Source organism: Antechinus flavipes, chromosome 3 (genome assembly GCF_016432865.1).
Source record: "Antechinus flavipes isolate AdamAnt ecotype Samford, QLD, Australia chromosome 3, AdamAnt_v2, whole genome shotgun sequence".
Classification (NCBI taxonomy): domain Eukaryota; kingdom Metazoa; phylum Chordata; class Mammalia; order Dasyuromorphia; family Dasyuridae; genus Antechinus; species Antechinus flavipes.
In genome coordinates this window covers 73,911,750-73,932,478 of record NC_067400.1, presented here as the reverse complement: position 1 = coordinate 73,932,478, position 20,729 = coordinate 73,911,750, and the positions used below count along the sequence as shown (strand labels likewise).

The following is a 20,729-nucleotide window of genomic DNA, read 5'->3' as shown; positions in this document are numbered from 1 at the left end:
CAACTTTCCATAGTGAAAATCTTCCCTTCAGAGCTTGGTTACCTCCAAATGATGCAATTTAATTCATTAACCTGAACAGACCCTTAGTTGGGGGGATTCTTTCTTTGCTAATGGATTATAAGGCTCTTCCTGAAATATCTGGTCATGTTCTTAAAAATACTTTAATTCTAAACTTGAACACCCCAGAATTAAAAAAAAACCAAAGGGTATTTTTGTATTCATAGTCAAACATAAAAACAAGATTCCTCTGAAAAAATGAAATATCCACTTTAAACCACTTAATTTTTTACATAACTAAATCTACATGTTAAGCTGTTCTGTTTGTGCCTTCTTCTGAACATGCTATTCTCCAAATGATAACTGGTCAAAGAATAACGACAATTTTTCAGGCAAAATTAAAGCCATTTCTAGTCATGTGAAAAAAAATGCTCTAAATCACTGAATAGAGAAATGAAAATTAAAACAACTCTGAGGTACTATTACATACCTATCAGATTAACAAACATGACAGGAAAGATAAATGGAGGGGATATGGGAAAACACATACATTGTTGGTGGAGTTGTGAACTGATCCAATCATTCTGGAAAGTAATTTGGAACTATGTCCAAAAGGCTATCAAACTGTGCATCCCCTTTGATCCAGCAGTGTCTCTACTGGTTCTGTATCCCAAAGAGACATAAAAAAAGGGAAAAGACCCACATGTACAAAAATGTTTTGTTGTATCTGCTTTTCAGTTGGAGAATAGCTGAATAAGTTTGATATGTATTATGGGATAAGAAATGATCGTCCTGAAGAGATTTACATGGAGTAGAAAAAACACTGTACACGGCAACATTATGTGATGCTCAACTGTGGCAGACTTGGTTTTATTCAACAATGAGGTGATTCAAGCCAATTCCAATAGACTTATGGAGAGAACCATCTGTATCCAGAATGAGGACTACAGGGAATGAATGTGGAACACAAATTGTATTTTTGCTTTTGCTTACTTTTTTTTCCTTTCTGATTTTTTTTCCTTGTGCAGCAGGGGCAATGGGTGGGGGGCAGCCACCTCATCACCCACATCCTCTCATTTTACTTGTGTTGAATTTGATCTATTTCTACACCAGATTCTTTGTGTAAATGTATATATTCAACTCTTTGTCCATTTCAAAAAAGAGGTTCATCTTAGCCCATTGGCTCCACTATATCCTTTGTATAGTCTACTCACAAAGTCCATTTATGAGAAACAGTATATTCCACCCATTTCTTTCTGTACATATATTCCCTTTTATCCTTGCTTTTCCATCTTCTTCAAACTCTCAAAGCAAAATCCCCTCTCAGGATCTTTATTGAACTTCAATACTATTTGAAGACATTAAGCTTATGAAGACACTAGATTTTTCTCTCACAATTAGAATATTAGCATGTCACCATATAGCTTATTCAAATTGCTCAAGTACACTCACCTTTCTTAATTTCTTTGGACTACTGTTTTTATCAAAAGTTTCTACTCAGCTCTGGTCTTATCAGATATGTTTCAAAGTATTCTATTTAAAATTCACTTTTCCCCTATAGGATTAAATCGAACTTTTCAAGGTGATTTCTCTTTTGCCTTTTGGGTTATTTTACTCCCAAAATCTCTAATTTAATATGGAATTTGACATGATTTGTGTGAACATTATTCTTTGCTAACTGTATTGCTTAATGGATGCTTACAGCACTTCTTTGACCTCCTGGGAGAACTATGGGTTTGGCTATGACATTCCTGGAACTTTTTTTGAGGTTTCTTTCAGTGGATTCACTAATAGATCTGAACAGTTTTCACTTATTTCTTGAAATATAGCATCCAGTTTTTTTTTTTTTTAAATGGCTTTCAAGACATCAATGATTCTTAAATTCTCTCCTTGACTTATTTTCCAGGTTAATTGTCTTTTAATATCTTACATTTTCTATTTTTTTTTTCTAGATTTCGATCTAATATTTCTTGAGAAATATATTGAAAAGTCAATTTCTGTTTGGGTTATTTTATTTCAAAGAGTCCATTAAATGATCACTTTCCAATCCTAAGTTATTTGTTCTAATTCTTTCCTTAACAGCTCTTTAAGTTGTATATTTGCTTTAGCTCTTGCTTCACTGCTTCTAGCATACATGTACTTCTTGATGAAAATACATTTCCCCCCCTTGAATCTTCTGTGATTTTTTTTGTGGTAGTTTTAGATTTGCAATTATTTTTTATGCTAGTTCATGTCTCCAGATTCCATTCTTGAATTGCTTTGCACCAAGGTCAGGCTCTGCCCTGTTACACTTTTGCATCCTGGGTCACCTGAATTCTTGTGCTGACATCCACACTCCTAGGTTTGGGTCCCTCTAGATATTTGAGGTTCAGAGTGCTTCGAACAGATGCTAGCAAACTTGGTCTCTGGGCTTAGATGTTCAGGTCATACCTCTTCACTATGCTATGCACTGGCTGCTACTTGTTACTCCCATTTATCACCATTTCAGGGCTTCCTGATCACCACAGAATTTTTTTTTTTTCCTTTGAAGGAACTCTTTACTCTTGCTACTCAAGAAACAAATGCTTTTCATACATTTTCTTGGCAGTCCCGAGTTATAGTTGGGAGGCTACTTACTATGTGTTGGTGCCAGGTACCATTCCTATTGCTTTCAGGCTTCATTTTTGGCCAATCTCTTATGAAATCAGGGTGGAAGTGATTATAATTTCTCATTAGATTTCTTGTTATTTGATCTGATAAGAACTTCAAGGCTATGCTGGTGGATTTGTGGGAACTGGGTAACCTGCTTCTGGTTTTAAGCAGCCTTGATAAGCTGGAAGTTCGCATTCCCTCTGCTATTAAAGTCATTGCTTGAATTACATCACTTTTTCAAGTAGGGAAGGAAGAAATAGTGATTGTGAATATAAGGGGACAAGGAGATAATTCTATTGTGGTTATACACCTTTTGTCATCATCCTTATGGCTCATTTTCCTAATGGGTTTATTATTTTAAAAATTGAAATGAGAAGGGCTTATGATCACTTGCATTTCTTGTGAAAATGGAAATGTTATTTTTACTAATACCTCAGAGTATATAGAGGAAGGTATAGTGAATAAAATTCTTTGTTATCATTTTTGTAAACTATCACTTAGCCATACTTAAAAAAAATTTTTTTTTAAATTCTGGAGGATATTATAAAATGTTTCATAAATGCCATTGTTTTAATACTGCAGTCATTTCTAGAAGCAATACCCCTGGACATTTAACCTTTTCTTTTAATAAAGAACAGTTAAGCAAAAACACTTGAAATAATGACCATGCCTTAATGGATATAATACCCTACCTTAGTAAGTTTCCACTTCTTCCTGAGAAGAGGTATTTTTCATCAACCTTTCTTTTAAAGGAAGTATTGAAAGTGACTTGGAGCCTGGCTTTCTCATAGTGTTCAAAGGAATATGTATATTTATACTGTAGTTATTGCATTCTCCTGTTTCTACTTATTTCATTTCTATTCATATAGACCTTCCCATGTTTTTATCTGAATTCATCACATTTGCCAATTCTTTATGAATGATAATATTCCATTACACTTGATGGGCACTCACTGTGTTTCCAGTTCTTTGTTATCACAAAAAGAGAATTGGACTTTTTTTGCCTTTGACCTCCTTGGGTATATTTATCCAGTAAAGGGAATCAAAGGATCAAAGGGTATAAAAACAATTTAGTCTTTTCTTGAATAATTTCATTTAAATTGATATGCAGAATTGGTTGGACCAATTCAATTCTGCCAATAGTTACTCTCACTTCTAAATGCTCCTTTTGATTTTTTAATTGAAATTTAACAACTCACCATAGTTGTTATATATCTTCTTAAGGGTACATTGGCTCACACAAATCAGAAAACTTTTAGTGAAAGTAAATGTATGTTTACTTTCATATCAGTCCTTAGTCTTTCTAAGCAAGTACATTATCTTATGGTAAATCCTTTAGGGACTCCTATAAACATGTAGGTTTTATTTATGGAAATAAAAGCCCAGGTTCAAACCACTTACTATATCAGCATAATCTTCTTGAAAACTAAGTTTAAAAAAAAATACCTTTTTTTTTTTTTCAAATGTGTGTAAAACGGGAGGAAAATAGGTTTTATAATAATATAAAACAGATGCAATCTTTTCAGTCATGTGTTAAAGTTTGGAATCAAGTGGATTTTCACAATCAACTCCAATTAGAGCTATGGTAGAGTTATTTTAAGAGGCTTACTGCTCATACTTTCCTTACCACAGAGTAATGGTTGATTTCAGTGACTGAAGAAAATATCCCACTGAGAAATGTTTCTTTTTCTTTTTTTTTTTTTTAAGATGATTATTTTATTCATGGAAATATATCAGAAGAAGAAAGTCTCAAGGCTATATGCACCCTTAGAGAAATTGTGTGCAATGAGCTTAACAGATGATCCCTATTCAAAGCCACCAAGGGATAAGAAAATTTATACCACAAGAAAACAGATACCCATAAAATGAAAAATCCACTGAGACAATGATTAGGAAAATTTAACAGTTAACTTTGCAAATAAAATGTTCCTATGGCTTCTTTCTCCTGAGTTGGTAAAAAACAATAGCAAAACAAGTTCCATAGATATCTATTTTCCCAGTGCCACTGTATCAATGAGAATGCTTTTCCTCTTCCCTTATTGGAAATTTTGTTTGCTAATATGTCATGGTTGGCTCCTTCATATGGAAAACATCTACTATTCTGGTGAGTGAGATTCATCTTTTAAGCTGACAAAGGTTTTAACAATCTCTAGGTTTGGAATCTGTCTAATTAGTGTTGTGAAAATGAGGTGAGAAACTGAAGCACCTCTCAGGTAGGAATCAAGAACTTGGGAGCGGGAAAGAGAGTAAGAGGGAGTTAAAATCTTTTATACAGCCCGAGAGCTTGATGTGATTGTGATTCAGTCCAAAAGTCTAAGGAAATATTTTTTCTTTTCCCTTTTTCCTTTTTCTAGATGGCATCGTCACTCAAGAGTATTTCCAAATTGTAGGTTGGAATGATAAGTGTAGAGAATTATCTTTATTGAAAGTAAGAAGAAATCTTAAAAGGAAAAAGTTCATAGCTATGTTACACTTTGTTTACAGAATGTCTGACATATTTCATATGATCCTCATAACTGCTTTGAGAAGTAGTTTGGCATACTTTTGTTTTACTTTATTTTTCTTGAGGGATTTTTTTGGTCTGTTTTCTTTTACAATGTGACTGTTATAAAAATGTTTTTCATGACTACACATATATAGTCTATATAAAATTGCTTATCTTCTCAATGAAGAGGATTGGAGATGGAGGTAGAGAGAGAATTAGGAACTCAAAAGTTTTAAAAACAAATGTTAAAAGTGGTTTTTACATGTAACTGGGAGGAACATGTTACTCCTTTTGGAAAAAAAAAGGAAAAATCTCCTTGGAAAATGAGTAGAGGTTGGAGTGGAGATGGAGTAGTTTGGAATTAAGGGCCCCTAAAGAAAATGTTATTACAATAGTCCAGGAGAGAAGAGACTGAACTAGGGTTATTGCTGTATGAGAGAAAGGGTGAATATGAGAAATGTGGAGAACATTGGATCAAGGCTTGTCAAATAGTTGGATGTCTGGGAGGGGCTAAAACAGAACAATCATGGATGAACATGGGTGACTTTATCAGGAAGCTCCATGGTTATTTTATCTGGTGTCACAATTAGTTGTAAAGATGTCTGTAACCCCTTTAGATTGCAAAGTCCTTGAGAACAAGGTTTCTCTCCTGTATAGTTTTACAATCACATCTACTATAATGCTTTGCACAAATAGATATGTTTTTCTCAAATCTTTTGAACTGATCTTAACTTGATTATGTAAGAAAATGTTTTCTTCTGATGAACCATAATATTCGTCATTTAAACTTACAAAAAAAAAAAAAAAAGAAGTAGTTTGGGCAAGAATTATCTTACTTTTAAAAACTGGGACTCAGAATTTAAGTCATGCTCAAAGTTGTAATTTATAGGGATCAGAGCCAGTATTTGAATCTATGTCTTCAAATCTCAAATTCAATGAAGATCTGTAGTCCTTGCTGCCAGATTGCCAGACTGTCTTTCAATGATATCATGAAACCACCTTTAGTAAATAGCTCATAAATATATTCAGCAGCAGATGCAAGAGCAAAGAAAAATGGGTCAGGAATAAAGCATATTCTTAACTCCAAAGATGTATAATAAAACTATAGAATTGCCCAGGGGACTAAAATCTATGAAGCACAATGAGGGAATTTAGGGGGGTGTGCTGAAGTTAAGTGGCTATGGGATAAAAATGGTTAGTATAGACTAAGGAAAATTGGATATAGCATGGGAGTGGAGTAGGGTATAGAGGAATTGACCTACCTAGAAATAATTTGACTACAATTTACTTTTGCTAAAGTTTTAAGAATCTCTACTTAGCATTCATTCTTTCATATCCAACTCATACAGGGGAAGAATTTGTGGACTTCAGTGCCTCATAAGCTGTTTTAGCCAAACCAATATTTGATTATATGTTAAAGTTAGAATAGGGAATATACATTCTACAAACTATTGTTTCATTTTTATCATTTGTTTGTTGTCTTTAGTTGCTCAGTAAAAAATTCATTTTCAAAAACTCTTAATTTCGTCTTACTTGAAATTCAAGGGTAAAATGGATTCCTCTCCATCTCATTATAAGGAAGACAGTTAGAAAGATCAGTGCATTCCAAAGATCAGTGTTAGCTAGAGTAAAAGCAGCTCTGAAGTTGGTATTGCTGTGATAGATTGGCTATAGGCATTAGTACCTTCCCAACTATGTTTTATTCCTACCTTCTATAAAATAGCTAGAGTGCAATGACTAAATTTACTTAACTCTTGGATTAGTGGAAACAGATTGAATTAATCTAGGTTTTCCAGAATCATTTAGTGACTCAATAAAAAAGCAAGATCTGAATCACATAATCATTGAGCTTTAAACATGGAAGGTACTTCAGAAATCATATAGCTCAATCCTATTTTATAAATGAAAAATTGAGGTAATTGAGTGCATCTGTGATCATGTAGCTGGTTGATGGGCAAGATGGACCTATGTGGGAGAGGCAGGCCTATGATCCATGTCTCTTGAGATTATAACCCATATTTTCCTTAATAAAGCACAGGACATAGTATTTTTCTGCTCAAGATAACCTATTAATTAAAAAAAAATTCTTAAGAGTCTTTCTATAAGTGAAGATTCATTATTTTCTCACTGATTAATGATATGGTTGAAATGTTTCCCGTATTGGTAACAGTTCAACAACCATTTCTAGGAAGCCTGTACAACATCCAACCTGTAGCAAATTTCTACTTATCCCTTTGACCTTCTAACTTTTCCATTTGGTTGTATCCTGGAGCAGAAGAAACTCCAACTGCTGACTTTGAACCATAGTTAGCACTCCAATAATAGCCTTTGAGTCACAGAATTAGAATCTTAGCACTTGAAGAGACCTTAGAAATCATCTCTTCCAAAACTCTAATTTTACAAATGAAGAACCAAGACTAGAATGGTAAAAAGAATTTGTAGCATTATAGCTTTAGAATTGGAAATTAGAATTCCAGTTTAGAATTGGAAAGAAAATTAGAGGTTACCTAATTTAACTCAACTTTATGGATGAGGAAATGCAAACCTGGTAGCCTCTAATTCCCATTCTAGGCTCTCCCCATCCCGTGAGGATGTCTATAGAAATAATAGTAATGGAGGACATAGAGAAGGGAGAGCTATTCAATTTCTATTTTCCTTCTGTTTTCTCAATCAAGTGGAATGATGATTAGGAAATATGAAAGGAAATGGTTATCAAAACCCAAAATAAGTTGAAAAAAGGACGCCTTAGTTGGCCTCAATGAGGCTATTTTGTTGCCTAGGCAACATACACACTAGATGTAGGATGTAGTTGTTATTGCTTCATGATCTTTGAAAAATCATGGAGAATAGAAAGGCATTACAAAACTGAAAACTAACTTTGTTTTGAGAAAGGGAAAAAAGATAAAGTCTTCAAACAGGGAGTTTTGATACGTGGCAAAATTCTAGGTCATTTATAAGCACTTAGAGGGGAAATAAGGTTCACAGAAAGCTAGCATGCATTCATCAAGTACAATGCTAAGCTGAACTCATATGTTTTGCTAAATTGATAACTAAGAAAATGCTATAAACATAGTAAATTTGGATTACAAACAAAGTACTAGCTACTATCTCCCAATATGTCATTAGTGTGATATCTAGACAAGATATTATATGTTAGGGTAATGCAACCATTGTTGAAAAAGGTGGTTGGGAAAGATGTCCCATTAGGTCTCAGTGAGTGCAAAAAGATGGAAAAAAAATAGAAAAGGGTTAAGATGAAAGCTAGTTTGTTTAACCTATAGAGAATACAATGGGTAATGTAGTTTTGATACAATGGAGGGGGGGGCGGTGTAGAATGGGGAAATATGATTTCAGGAAATGAGATTAAAGTGTTCAATGAGGGATGGAGAATGCATTTTGAATAACAGCAACAAGGTGTCCAGAATCCCTACCAGGTACCATGGGATAGGAGTACATTAATCATTGAGGAATGAGTTCAGGTTACTTTGTCATTGTCCAAAAGGATTCTGCCTCCAGGAGGTTTAGGCATAAGGCATAGGGAAGCTGTGGGTAGCTAGACAGCATAAAGGCTTGGGGCTCCCCAGCAGGACAAAATAATTCCTAATTGTAAGAGAATGTCAGGAGTATGATGGAGTGGCTGCTCAGGGAAGCTAGGAAGTTCCCCTCCTTCCCAGGTGGAGAAGAGGCAGGACATGTTTCCAAGAAGGGGAAAACAAAAAGTATATCATAGTCCTATAAAAAAGTATCACAGCAGTGAAAGCTTGTTAGTAATAGTGGGAGGGAAAGAAAGTTCAAAGAAATGGTAGATTGCTTAGGCGGTGGTAGAATGATGATAAGGGATGAGAGAGAGCAGAGCTGCTCAACTCTTGTTCTGCTTGTCTTTTTCAAGGAGCATCCTCGCTGAACTGGAAATCCTCCTGGGGAGATTGTAAGAAAGCATCAGGATATGAGTTCAAGTCACCAAATCCAGATGAAGGACATCCACTAAAAGAACTGGTGGATATAAGCACTGAGGCACTATCAGTACTGCCTGAAAGACACTGCCATTATCAAAACCTGTTTTATTGTAGATAAAATCTTTACATCTTAAAATTTATCTCAAATCAAACTAGCAAGCAGCTATCTACCAGACACTATGATGTTCTAAAAATACAAAGACAGACAAAAATTAAAATAAAACAGCCTTGCCCTCCATGAATTTACATTCTAATCAGGGAGATACAAGATCTATATAGCAGAGGTAAGACACTAAGGAAGGGATGGCATTTGTAGTTTGGAGGCATGTGTGTGGATAGACAGGGAAAAGCAGCCTGAAGTAGATGGGATTTGAGTTCTGAAAGGAAGTATTGGCAGAGTGAGGAGGGGAGATAACTCATTTAATTTGAGCTTGGGCAAGAAGCCATTGGAACTTGTTTAGCAGGGAATTGATTCAGTTTCTTTCTTTTTTTTTTTTAATTAACAAAATATATGCTTAGATAATTTTCAATATTCATCTTTGAAAAACCTTGTGTTCCAAATTTTTTTCCCCTTCTTTCCTTGCACTCTGTCTCAGAGATGGCAAATAATCCAATATATTAAGCATATGCAATTCTATACATATTTCCACAGTTATCAAGCTGCCCAAGAAAAATCAGAACAAAAAGGAAAAAAATGAAATAAAATGCAAGTAAACAACAACAAAAAGTGTGAAAATACTATGTTGTGATCTGCACTCAATCCCCACAGCTCTCTCTTTGGGTGCAGATGGCTCTTTCCATCATAAGAGCATTGGAATTGGCCTGGAAGTGATTCAGTATTGGATATGTGTGTATATATAGCTGTAAATATAAATACATGCATATGTAGATAATCTTCATAGAAATGATAATTAAATCCATGGGAGCTCATGAGATCACCAAGCAAATTAATAAAGGAGAAGAGATGATATCCTACTTCAGAGCTTTGGGGGATTACCCAGGAGTAAACTCCAACTAGCAGATACCACAGATAACCCAAAGAGTGTATGTGATTAGAAGGGAGAACCAAAACCCCTCACCAAAAAAACAAAAAAAGAGAGAACCAAGAGAGAACAGGGCCACAAAAGCCTGGTGAGGAGTATCCACAAAGAGAAGGGTATTAAGAGATGAAGAAGGATCCTTTTGAAAAGAGGCTTGGTATCTTTGAAAAGAGCAATTTCAGTTGAATAATAGGAACGGAAACAAGAATGGAGAGGGTTTAGAAATGAGAAGCAAGGAAATAAAAGTATCTAATATGCATGTCTTTCTCCAGGATTTTAACTAGAAGAGGAATATAATGAGCATTTTTTTTAAAGATGTGGGAAAATGTGGGTGTACTTCTTTGTAAACAGCAGGGAAAGAACCAGTATATAGGAAGAGACTGGAGTAGGGGAATCAGCATGACTGCAGCAAGGATGCATTTAGAAGCGTTGCTCTTGTCAAGGAGCCTCTTCAACTGGGACCAGAGTGAAGGAGGTAGAGGAAGATGTTTGAATGATAAGAGCTGGTGAGCAGGGTAGAAGAGGAAGCTCTTTTAAAATGCTCCTAATTTTTTTTTTTTTTTTTGGGGGGGGCAAGGTCCAGGGAGAATGGTGAGAGTAAACTAGGCCTGGTCAAAGGGACAAGAGATTAGAGATGATCACTACGGATCCCTGTTCTTCTAAGTGCAATTACAAACATCTAAATACACAAAAATCCATTCATTAACCAGTCATTAATTGTGGATGACCAAAATCTGTACTGAACCAAAGTTCAAGAAGAAACAAAATTATGAACTTAACTCTACTGACATCTGCTGGAGAGAATTTATCATTGTGTTAGCCCCAGGGGTAATGCTGTTTTTATTGGAGAGAGAGTTTTGATTAGTCTGGGGAGCAAAGATCTGCAAAAGAAAATACAATCAATATGGAACCAAGTTAAATATAAATTTCTGAAATAGTATGGCACAAATTTAAAACAAAAGTTCGTGAAACATGGGTAAGTCAACTTCATTATCAGAAAATTCATTAAAAGGTAAAACCAATCCCATTTTAAAAATTAAGCAGTTGAGTATAGGATGCTTTTTTGACATGATATACATTGACATTCCAGAATGGTGGAGAGTAAATTTATTAAAAATGATTTAGAACCAATTTCTGAATATATAACACTCCAAGAATAGAAATACTTGATTTTCATCATTTCAAAAACTTTTCAGACACATACATAGCTCTTAAGCAACTCACTGACAAGCTAGGTGACCTAGTGGACAGAGTGCTGGGCTTGGAGTCAGGAGGAACTGAGTTCAAATTTGACTTCCAGACACCTACTAATTGTATGACCCCTTAACTGTAAAATGGAGATAACAGTACCTACCTACACCAGAGTTGTGAGCACTTGCAAAGTGCTATATAAATTTTCCCTCACCTGCCTTTCCTTCCTGCTTTCCCAACTTGTACCTGCATTTTTAATGACTACCCAGTTCATAAAATCATCAATTTAGAACTGGACTTTAGAGAGCATCTACCCTAAAAGTGTCAAAATGTTCAACTGCAAGTGGCAAATGGCCTATAAAATTCCAAAATATTTTGTAATTGAATTGTAATTGAATTGAAATATAACTGGAAAGCAAAATAAAAATAAAACAATGTTAATCTGTGATTTTCTAAGTCAATGAGGTCTGCAGGGATATGTTCTATTTGTGTTTGACACCACTGAGCTAGTCCAGCCATCTCATTTTACAGATAAGAAAACTTGAGACCTAGGGATATGAAGCTACTTGCTCAGGATTAATTCTGAATTAACTATTCTAGTGTACTTTTTGATGTAAAGTGTCCCGTGATATTCCTTGTTGATGAAGAAGACTGTTCAGCAAAAGCAATCCCAAATGCACATCAATGACCAATAGTTTATCAACAAAAAAATTTAAAATTAAATTTTGCCTTTTTTTTTTTTTTTGGCTTAGTGATTGAATTTAAAGCTGATTTCATGACTTTGAAATTTTGGAGCATGAAACGAATACTGTACTTGAGACTCAAAGGCCTATGTTCAAATTTTGGAGCTGTCATTTATTAGTCTTATTACCCCAGCCAAATCACTTTACCTTGGGGCTTGTGTCCTTTGTCTATAAAACAGGGATATATAACCCTAGCTACTGACATAGGGCTGTGGGGAACCAAATGCTCTATAAGCCTTAAAGCACCATATGCATGTAAAATGTGGGCCATTATTTTATTATGCATAAACCATTTTTGCTGATATAAAATAATCTTATTAATACATATGCAATCTGCCATGGCCCACAAAGTCATCATCATAAAAAGCAGGGAGACTGCAAAAACATCTAACTTGTTAGCTGGAAAGAATGCAAACTGATATGTAAAACAGAATATTATCCATTATTTTTGTTTACATTTAAGAAAAAAATTTTTTTTTCCTTTGTCACCACTTTTTTCCACTACTAAGACTTACTGACAGGTGAAACATATAAAGACTGATTATGTATACACTTTAACAACAAAAATCATAAATTCAGAATATTATATTTACAGGGTCAAGAATTCAAAACAGAGTAAGAGGTAGCAATACTAAAATGCAAAAGTATGGAATTTTGATAAAACTCTTCTATATCCTTCTATAGAGTTCTCAAAGATAGGTTTAAGATTAATGTTTCCAAAGGAAAATACAAGGATTTTGTATTACAATTTTGCTAAAGCGATTACCAAAATCAAGTCAGTCTGCTAAGTACGTAGTTTGGGGACAGAAGCAGTTTTGAGAGGTGCTGAGGTGGCTTGGAAAGGCAGTAAGTGTCACATTTCATGCTCCAAGGGGGAAGAGAACCACAGTTTGGCAACTGGCTTCCTTGCTTGATTCTTGTAACTGTGCCAGAAACAATCACTCGAGGATACAGGTCATATGATCATCTGACCTTGTTTCATCATTTTAGAGCATATTTCTTCCTTGTGATATGTGTTACCAGAAAGTGAGTTACAGCCTGGAATTCTTAAGAGAAATCCCAAATTTCTTTGATGTAGCAAACAAGAGGCCTGAGTATGCCTGTAGTCTTTGGCCTTTTTATCATGTTTACTCAATGACTCCGCACACATTTGCAGAAGTCTTTCCCCAGATACCTGTTTCTGTAGTTCCTGGAGTTACTTCCCTGACTGTGTCTTCATTTGGTCCCGATCCATCTCAGAAGAGTCGATGCATCTGATCATAACTCTGCCCTCGTGTGTTGTTAAGCTTTATGCTGACTGGATGGACTGCCTGCAATATTGAAAAGGACTCCTCGCAGCACTCAGGAAAGCCTTAGAATGACTTACAACCACTCTCTAAGAGAGGGGTTGTTCAGGACCAGATTATTTGGGAATGCCCATGGGACCCACTTTTGCAAATTTTTTCTTAATCACCCCGAACGTTCAGATACCATTCTGTACCACCTTATTTTTGGTCAGAGGGTTCTGAACCGTGTGAAGGTAAGAAAACAACCTCGATGGTGGGGGACGACCCACCTTGGTCATAAGAATTGTAAAGCTAGAAGATTACACAGCAGGAGTTAACCCCATCAGTGGAAGTCAGTCAATGTTTTAAGGAATTCTGGGTGCCAGAAGCGACCATAGGCTGGTCTACTGGTTTAGCGTCCTAATAACTAGGTGTGACTGGCTGAGGGGCTCACATGGAATCCTTTGGACCAAAACCAAACACAGCAATCTCTCAAAGCAGTGTACTTGATAACTTTAAAACAGAGATTTTTTTCTAACCTAAGTTTTTTCAGAACTTATGGGCCTCAGGTACTATTCTTTCATAATCTTGTTCTTTTCTTTCACAATAGCAACTATCAACAATTTGTATTGGAATTTTAATGATTATTCTAGTTATTCTCTATTTTGATAGAAGACTTTAGGATACACTATCATAATGGGATTGATAGTGACAATTTCTGAAATAGGGAAACAGGGCTCTTTGTATCTGGGGGCAAGTGTCACCTTTAAGCCTTTAATATTAACCTGCACCCAAGAGATCTCCAGGGAGAACTCTTAGAAGCTCTGAAGGGGTCTGTGGAACTTCCATATACATTCACAAAATTATCTTCAAAGTTAAGCAGATAAACTCCATAACAGGTAAGAAAACATGATCATTCATGACATAAACTGAACAGGATATAAAGGTGGCTCTATTTCTCTTAGCTCTAGTGTTAATGGATTGGAAATTTTGCCTTAATTCTTATAGGGGAAAAGGAAGAGATGAAATACTAAAGTTTATGCAAAGTCAATGACTTCCATACTGCAACTTAAAACCAATCCCTACCAATATTGGTTACTGGAAGTTATTTTGGACACCTAGTAATTTACACAAGAGGGTTAAGCATCAAGTTTTGCAGCATATAAACTATGGCAAAGAGTCAAAATGTCAACATACAACTGGGAATCTGTAAGCAAGGAGGTATGTAGATGATTTCTAAAATCATATTTAAAAGAGGCAATCAATAGGAATCATCAAATTACTGGGAATGCCATCAATATTTTCTTAAAATGTTTTCTTTAAGGTTCAAGCTTCATCATGAGAGAAACTGAATGATTGTGATAGTGCTTTATAAACTGATTTACCACATAAGTCTTGTATCTGCTTGCATGACAGAGTGCCTCATGTTTTTTTTTCCCCCTAATACTTATTTGTGGTGTGATAGTACATTAACTGAAAATTTATTGTTACCATGGCTATAATTTGAGTCAGATGAAAAAGTTAATATAATGTAGAGATGTGAAATTGAACTAGTTGACTATAAAGCAGCACTGCTTATATTCATCCTTCTATTCTCATTATTTCATCTCTTTGTTTATTATGTTTTTGGTTTTCTGCTATTTCTTATGAAATTTATCAAATTTGTCCTTGTGGATACTATCATGAGAGAATTTTGGAAGACAGTATTTAAACAACTTATACCAGTGGTTCTCAAGGTGTGGTCCAGAGAATCCTGGGAATCTCTGAAATTCTTTCAGAGGGTCTACAAATTCAAAAATAGTTTTTATTTTTAATAGGGTAAATATCTATAAATATAAGCCAAAACTCTTTGGACAGATCCTCAAGAATATTTAATAGTATAAAGGCATACGGAGAACAAAACTTTGAGAATCACTGCTTTATACACTGAGAGATCCAACATGATCTCTGATGTAAAATTGATGACATTTTTGCATACTGTTGATGATAGGTTTGAGTAGGAAAGAGGTGAATATGGTAACATTAGGTATGAGAGCCCAAGGAAATGAAACTTATAGATATTTATTAATTTGGTGCCTGTAGGAGCAGTGCATGAACCATTTTATAATACTGAATTTATGGTGTTATCAAGTATAGGAAGGAAAAAAAAAGAAAAAGAAATTATGTGACAATCAATCTTTCCTTCAGTGTTCAGAGACAAAAAAAGGAGACTTTTTCTGAAATTCAAATTTAGAAAAGACTGAAGAAAATCAATTACTATGAACAAATCTGCAGCAGTAAAATCAGTTCTCTATCACCGGGGACCCAGATTTGTTTTATTTATAAGACTGGAAATGGGTACCTTTGTGATTCCTCTTAATCAATTAGAGAAAAGAAATGAGGGGAAAAAATCAACCGAAGAGGGAAAATCAGATGGCATGAACTGTGATGTGTTCTGTGGCTGAGTCATGGGAGAAAGAAGCACTATACTAAATCTATTAATGATTCTTATGAACTAATACTCCCTTTGCTTCATACTCCTTTCTCAAAGGTAAGAATTAATTGGTATAATTGCACATTTACTCTTAATCTTACAAAAATTATGGGAAAATTTAAACAGCATTTTAAGAAAATGTAATCAAACTTACTAAAGAATACAAAATAATTTAGGGTTAAAAATTAACATTTTTAAAATTTTGGAAATTCTTGCCATTTGTTGGTGACACTGAAATTGTAGCATACAGAATACTACACAAGACAAAAGCTCTACTTTCATAGTACAAAAATATATTTTACAATTATTTCTAGCCTATTCTCAATCCTTTCTATCTTCTTATACCTCTCTAATTCAAGATTCATTTAGGAAATAATCCATAAGGTCAGGGAAATGAATTTTTAGAATTACAACTTTGTTTATCAATGATAGAATGGAGTCTCACATGTATGAAATGTTAAAGATACTTTTTGTGACCTGAAGGCTGAGGGAATGAGCTATAGAACCTATTAAAAATTCTTTTACAATGCAGTTATTAAACGAATATGTGTGCCCACAAAATTGTTACCTTAAAGATTTGTTTTCTTAAAAAAAAAATAGTGCTTCTGGAAAATCAGTTTTGGTCTAAAGAAAAGAAAGCCAAAAACATACCTCAGACAATAGTGTGTTAGAGAAAGGTGGGAAACTAGTATTCTTTGATATCACTTTTGCCACTGAAATAAGAGTTTGATTTATGACAAATTTTTCCACAAAGTACACATTATGATGACAACATTAACATTTTCTAACAATAAGTTAATTATATATATCTCCAGTCCTAAAACATAACACAATAAAAGAGGTTAAACCAATTTATGGGAGAGAAATAGCTCTTCTAAAGACCAAGGACATATGTTTACAGAAAGAGATTTGCTTTGACTTTGGAGGTATTACCCACTGAAAAAAGAAATGGGACCAAGAGTGCTGTTGAGTAATAATGGACTTCTGAGAAATACAGAAAAAAATAATCATAGGCATACAAAAGATCATTTTTATAATTTTACTAACTATTCATAGAAAGCAAAGCATTTTGGACCCCAAACAAAACAATAATAAGGTGATGACAATGAAAAACATTTATTTTAATTTATTCACAAAATTTACTAATGCAGAAGGTGCTCTTAGGTCTAACTATTTTCACTTAAAATCCTACCCATCACAAAGATTTCTAATGCCATATAATTATAATTGGCATCAAAGCGTGGAGAAGAGAAGGGAAAAGGTTCTAAGGATGATTAATGGTTGCAAATTAAAATGACTCTAGGCCCAACAGAGATTTGGAAAAACTGTCTTTAAAAAGTTACCTTGGGATGAAAAATTAACTACTTCAATTTCTCATCACCGTAGACATAGGCACATATTATGTAAATGTTAATGCTTTAAATGTACATGCTGAACCAGCTTCTCTGTCTTAGGTCCACACAGAACATATAAAAACCCTACACCCAGGAAAATGCAAATGATTTTTCATTAAATCAACTTTTTTTGGGGGGAAAAGGAAAAGCATAAGTGAAAAAAAAAATCACTGAACCACAAGCTAAGGGCAAGGATACTTAAAAGCAAAATAAAAAAGTAAAACTGAAATAAAAAAAAACATATTTCCTATTGTGAACTTTAAGAAAACTTGAAGTTTTCAAGTTTTTATTTGCCATTATAAGGTCTCTGATTCTGAACATAAATAAAGTGATAGCACCAATACTTGACACAATGCCGATTGAAAATTTCATTTAAAAAAAATCCAGCAAACCATACTTCTACTGTATGATTTGATTAATTCAATTGTGTTTACATTAATAAAGGTTTGCTGGCCTACTATTTTAAAGTAATTCATAGACTGTTTGCAAGCCAACTGTTTTAAAGTTTTAAATAATACCTATGGTGTTCATGAAAGGTTTACTTGAAACTTTTTCTAGATAAAACTTCAGTTAAAATCTAAACATCAACTAGGATTCTCAATGAAAATACAATTTCATCAGAACAGAAGTTTACCTGGAATTAATCAAAAAAAGTTCAAAGCTAGTTATTTCTACCCTCCAGCTAAGAGGAATGTGCTCTTTTTCTCCATGGTTCACAATTATTTATTGAAAAGTGCAAAAACAGTACAGCAGACATGTAGCTAAACAAATGAGCTTTATTCTTTCAACCAGGACAATCAGCCAAAGGCAGATTAACTTCCTTGTGACTTACATTTCTTTATTAGTATAACTGCCCACACAGCTAACCCAAAATCTTTCACAAGGAAGGTGCAGCTTACCCACAAGCACTTTTGAAGGATACGTGACTGAGGGTTATCCACAATTTGCACAATCCACAGAAGGCCAACCAGGAAATTGTGTAATTAAGTGTTTTTAGAGTCTACTATCAGCAATATTTAAAGATCCAGATTATTTCCACTATTAGCTATTTTTAGATAACAGGGAAAATAACAGGAATATTAACACCAGTAGCCAACGAGTAGCTCATATGTCAGATTTCAATGTCAGCAGCATGTTTTTGTTCTTGTGAGGGCATGCTGATCAAACAGGTATATTCCATTTTCCTAAACTGTTTTTTAAGCCCTTAAAGAGTTCTAAAAAGCTATAGAAAAAAAAGAGTATGAGGCAAGGTCCAGCCTACCTCAAGGGTCAGCAGTAGGGAAGGGTGCCAATGACCCCAGAGTTTGGGAGGTTTTTGAGGCACCAATGTTTCTTTCCCTATCTAATTTTAAAGTCTTAGAAAATAGTGAATTGCAACACAAATGTTTTGTATTGGGGAAATATTTTTTTAAAGGTACATATTTTTGTTATCATTAAGCCAACAAAACAAATTTTCATTTATGATTTAACAATTCTGTAAGTCCTGATTTGTGTTTTGTCTGTTCTGGGATCACTACATTTGAGTACTTCTTGCTTATACTTTCCTCCCACTTTATAACAATCTTAGTCTTCCAATTAAACATTTAGCACTCATTTTCTATGAGTTTCTATGAAAAAGATCAGGAAAATGCCATACAGCCAATAATTTGAAAAACTGGCCCCTGAGTATTTAGCAAAAGTTCTATTTGTTCACTAGGATATTTAACACAAACATCTTAATAAATCCATTGGGGTCAAATCAGTTGCCTATGGTGGGAAACCAATTCTGTTTGTTCATGAGATTGGAAGTAGGTACAATCCAGGTACCTAAGATTGTTCCATTATTTGTGCTGAACACAACCCATTAGATAATTTGTTTTTGTTCAGTCATTTCATTTGTGTCCAACTCTATGTGACCTCATTGGTGTTTTCTTGTCAAAGTCACGGGAGTGGTTTGCCATTTCCTTTACCAGCTTATTTTCACAGAGTTGAGAAACGGAGGTGAATAGAGTTAAATGACTTGCCTAGGATCACACAGCTAATAAGTATCTGAGGCTGAATTTGAACTCAGTTCTTCCAGACACCAGACTTAGTACTCTGTCTCTATACATAGTACCACCTAGATGTCTTCATAGTTGTAACTTACAGCTAAATAGAACTTCTACTAAATGCTGAAGTGCTTCCTTTTCAAGTAGTTGGCTGGGGAGGGAGCGGGGGAATTTTTCTTGGTCTTTGTAACAAAAATGGGATAATGCTATTCTATTTAGTGAGAAGATCAGACTCAAATAACTTGAGAGATTAAACTATTCTACAGCATTAGCAAGCAGTACACCAAAGCACAATGATCAGAAGGCAAGTAAAAGGGAAGTAAAGGCTCAAGAGGGTGAAAAATTCACAATATAGTAGTAAACAAAAACATGTTTCACTGGTCACTGGTAATAACAAAATCATCCACCTTTTAATAAGCATTTCCAAAATTTAGAACATTTTTCTAGAGCCAAAAATAATAAATGTGTAATTCTAAGAATACTTTGAACTTTATCAAAACATTAAAGTAAAAATTTTAAACTGATTATCACATTTTTAAAAGTTTTTTTTTAATCTGGGAGATATATACAAAAGCTAACTTATATCCACGAAATAAAAAGATAAGAGTTCATTAAATAAACTCTGAATAGATAATGTGAATTTAAGAAAAAGGTTCAGATATCCTTGGTTCAGCTTGTGGCTTTTGCAATTTTCTAGAGGAAATACATTTCTGCTCCCCTCCCCTTTGATAGTTGGCCATTCATAAAGAAAGCATGGCTATAATAATATGTTTTCTATAGGCCAAAGGAAAATGAATATTTAAATAGCACTAACAGTTATGTACTAATCTTTAAGTACAATTCAGTTTTTATTATAGTAGTGAGAATTGTATCAACATTAAATCATGTTGAAAAGTTTAAATAACTAGCAATTTCTTCCAAGTTCAGAAATGTGTATGTATGTGTGTTTCCAACAAAATACTGTTCATCTCATCCCCTTTCAGGAAAACAACCTAAAGTGGTTTTTTTTCCTCTTATCCTTTTAAATAAAAGAAAACTCCCCAAAATGAATTGAGCAGAAGATTATTGTGGAAAAGACCAATTATTTTAAACACAGAATTTGTTCCCTTTAGTTAAGAAAGATGGTGAAAAGTAATGCACTCATTTAGCCAATGTTTGCATGGGTAGTGATGGACATGCAATGAACTGTAGGGATGTGTTTGGCCTTTTATATTTCAAAAGCTGGGAATCTGGCTTTTGTTGGAACAAGCAGGTCAGACAGGAAATAAATTGTTCCAGCCATTCCTGAAGAAACCAAAAGAGATAAGGAGTTATCATATTAAAGTACTACTACTATAGCATAGCTCTAGTTTTCTGCACTAGCTTTATTCTGAAATTAACAGCACAACCTTAGCAGAATTAAAAGTATTTTTACTTAGTTACATGTTAGGTTTAGAAAGCACTACAACTATTCTCAGCTTCTAGGTTTACATTTACATTAGTGCTTGCTTTAGTTTATCTGTTCATTACTTATGAGCAAGAAAAGAT

General features: G+C 34.3%; 1 protein-coding gene across 2 annotated transcripts in view; it reads right to left on the bottom strand.

The window, feature by feature from the left end:
• Positions 1–1,991: 1,991 nt before the first annotated feature.
• The window catches only part of LANCL1 (LanC like glutathione S-transferase 1), a 67,295-nt gene continuing 48,557 nt past the window's right edge, over positions 1,992–20,729 (bottom strand). For both annotated transcript variants that reach the window (XM_051983625.1, XM_051983626.1), the window contains exon 10: positions 1,992–20,486. In XM_051983625.1, the coding sequence (XP_051839585.1) occupies positions 20,410–20,486 (77 nt within the window). In that variant the 3' untranslated portion in view covers positions 1,992–20,409. The remainder of the gene's footprint in view (positions 20,487–20,729) is intronic.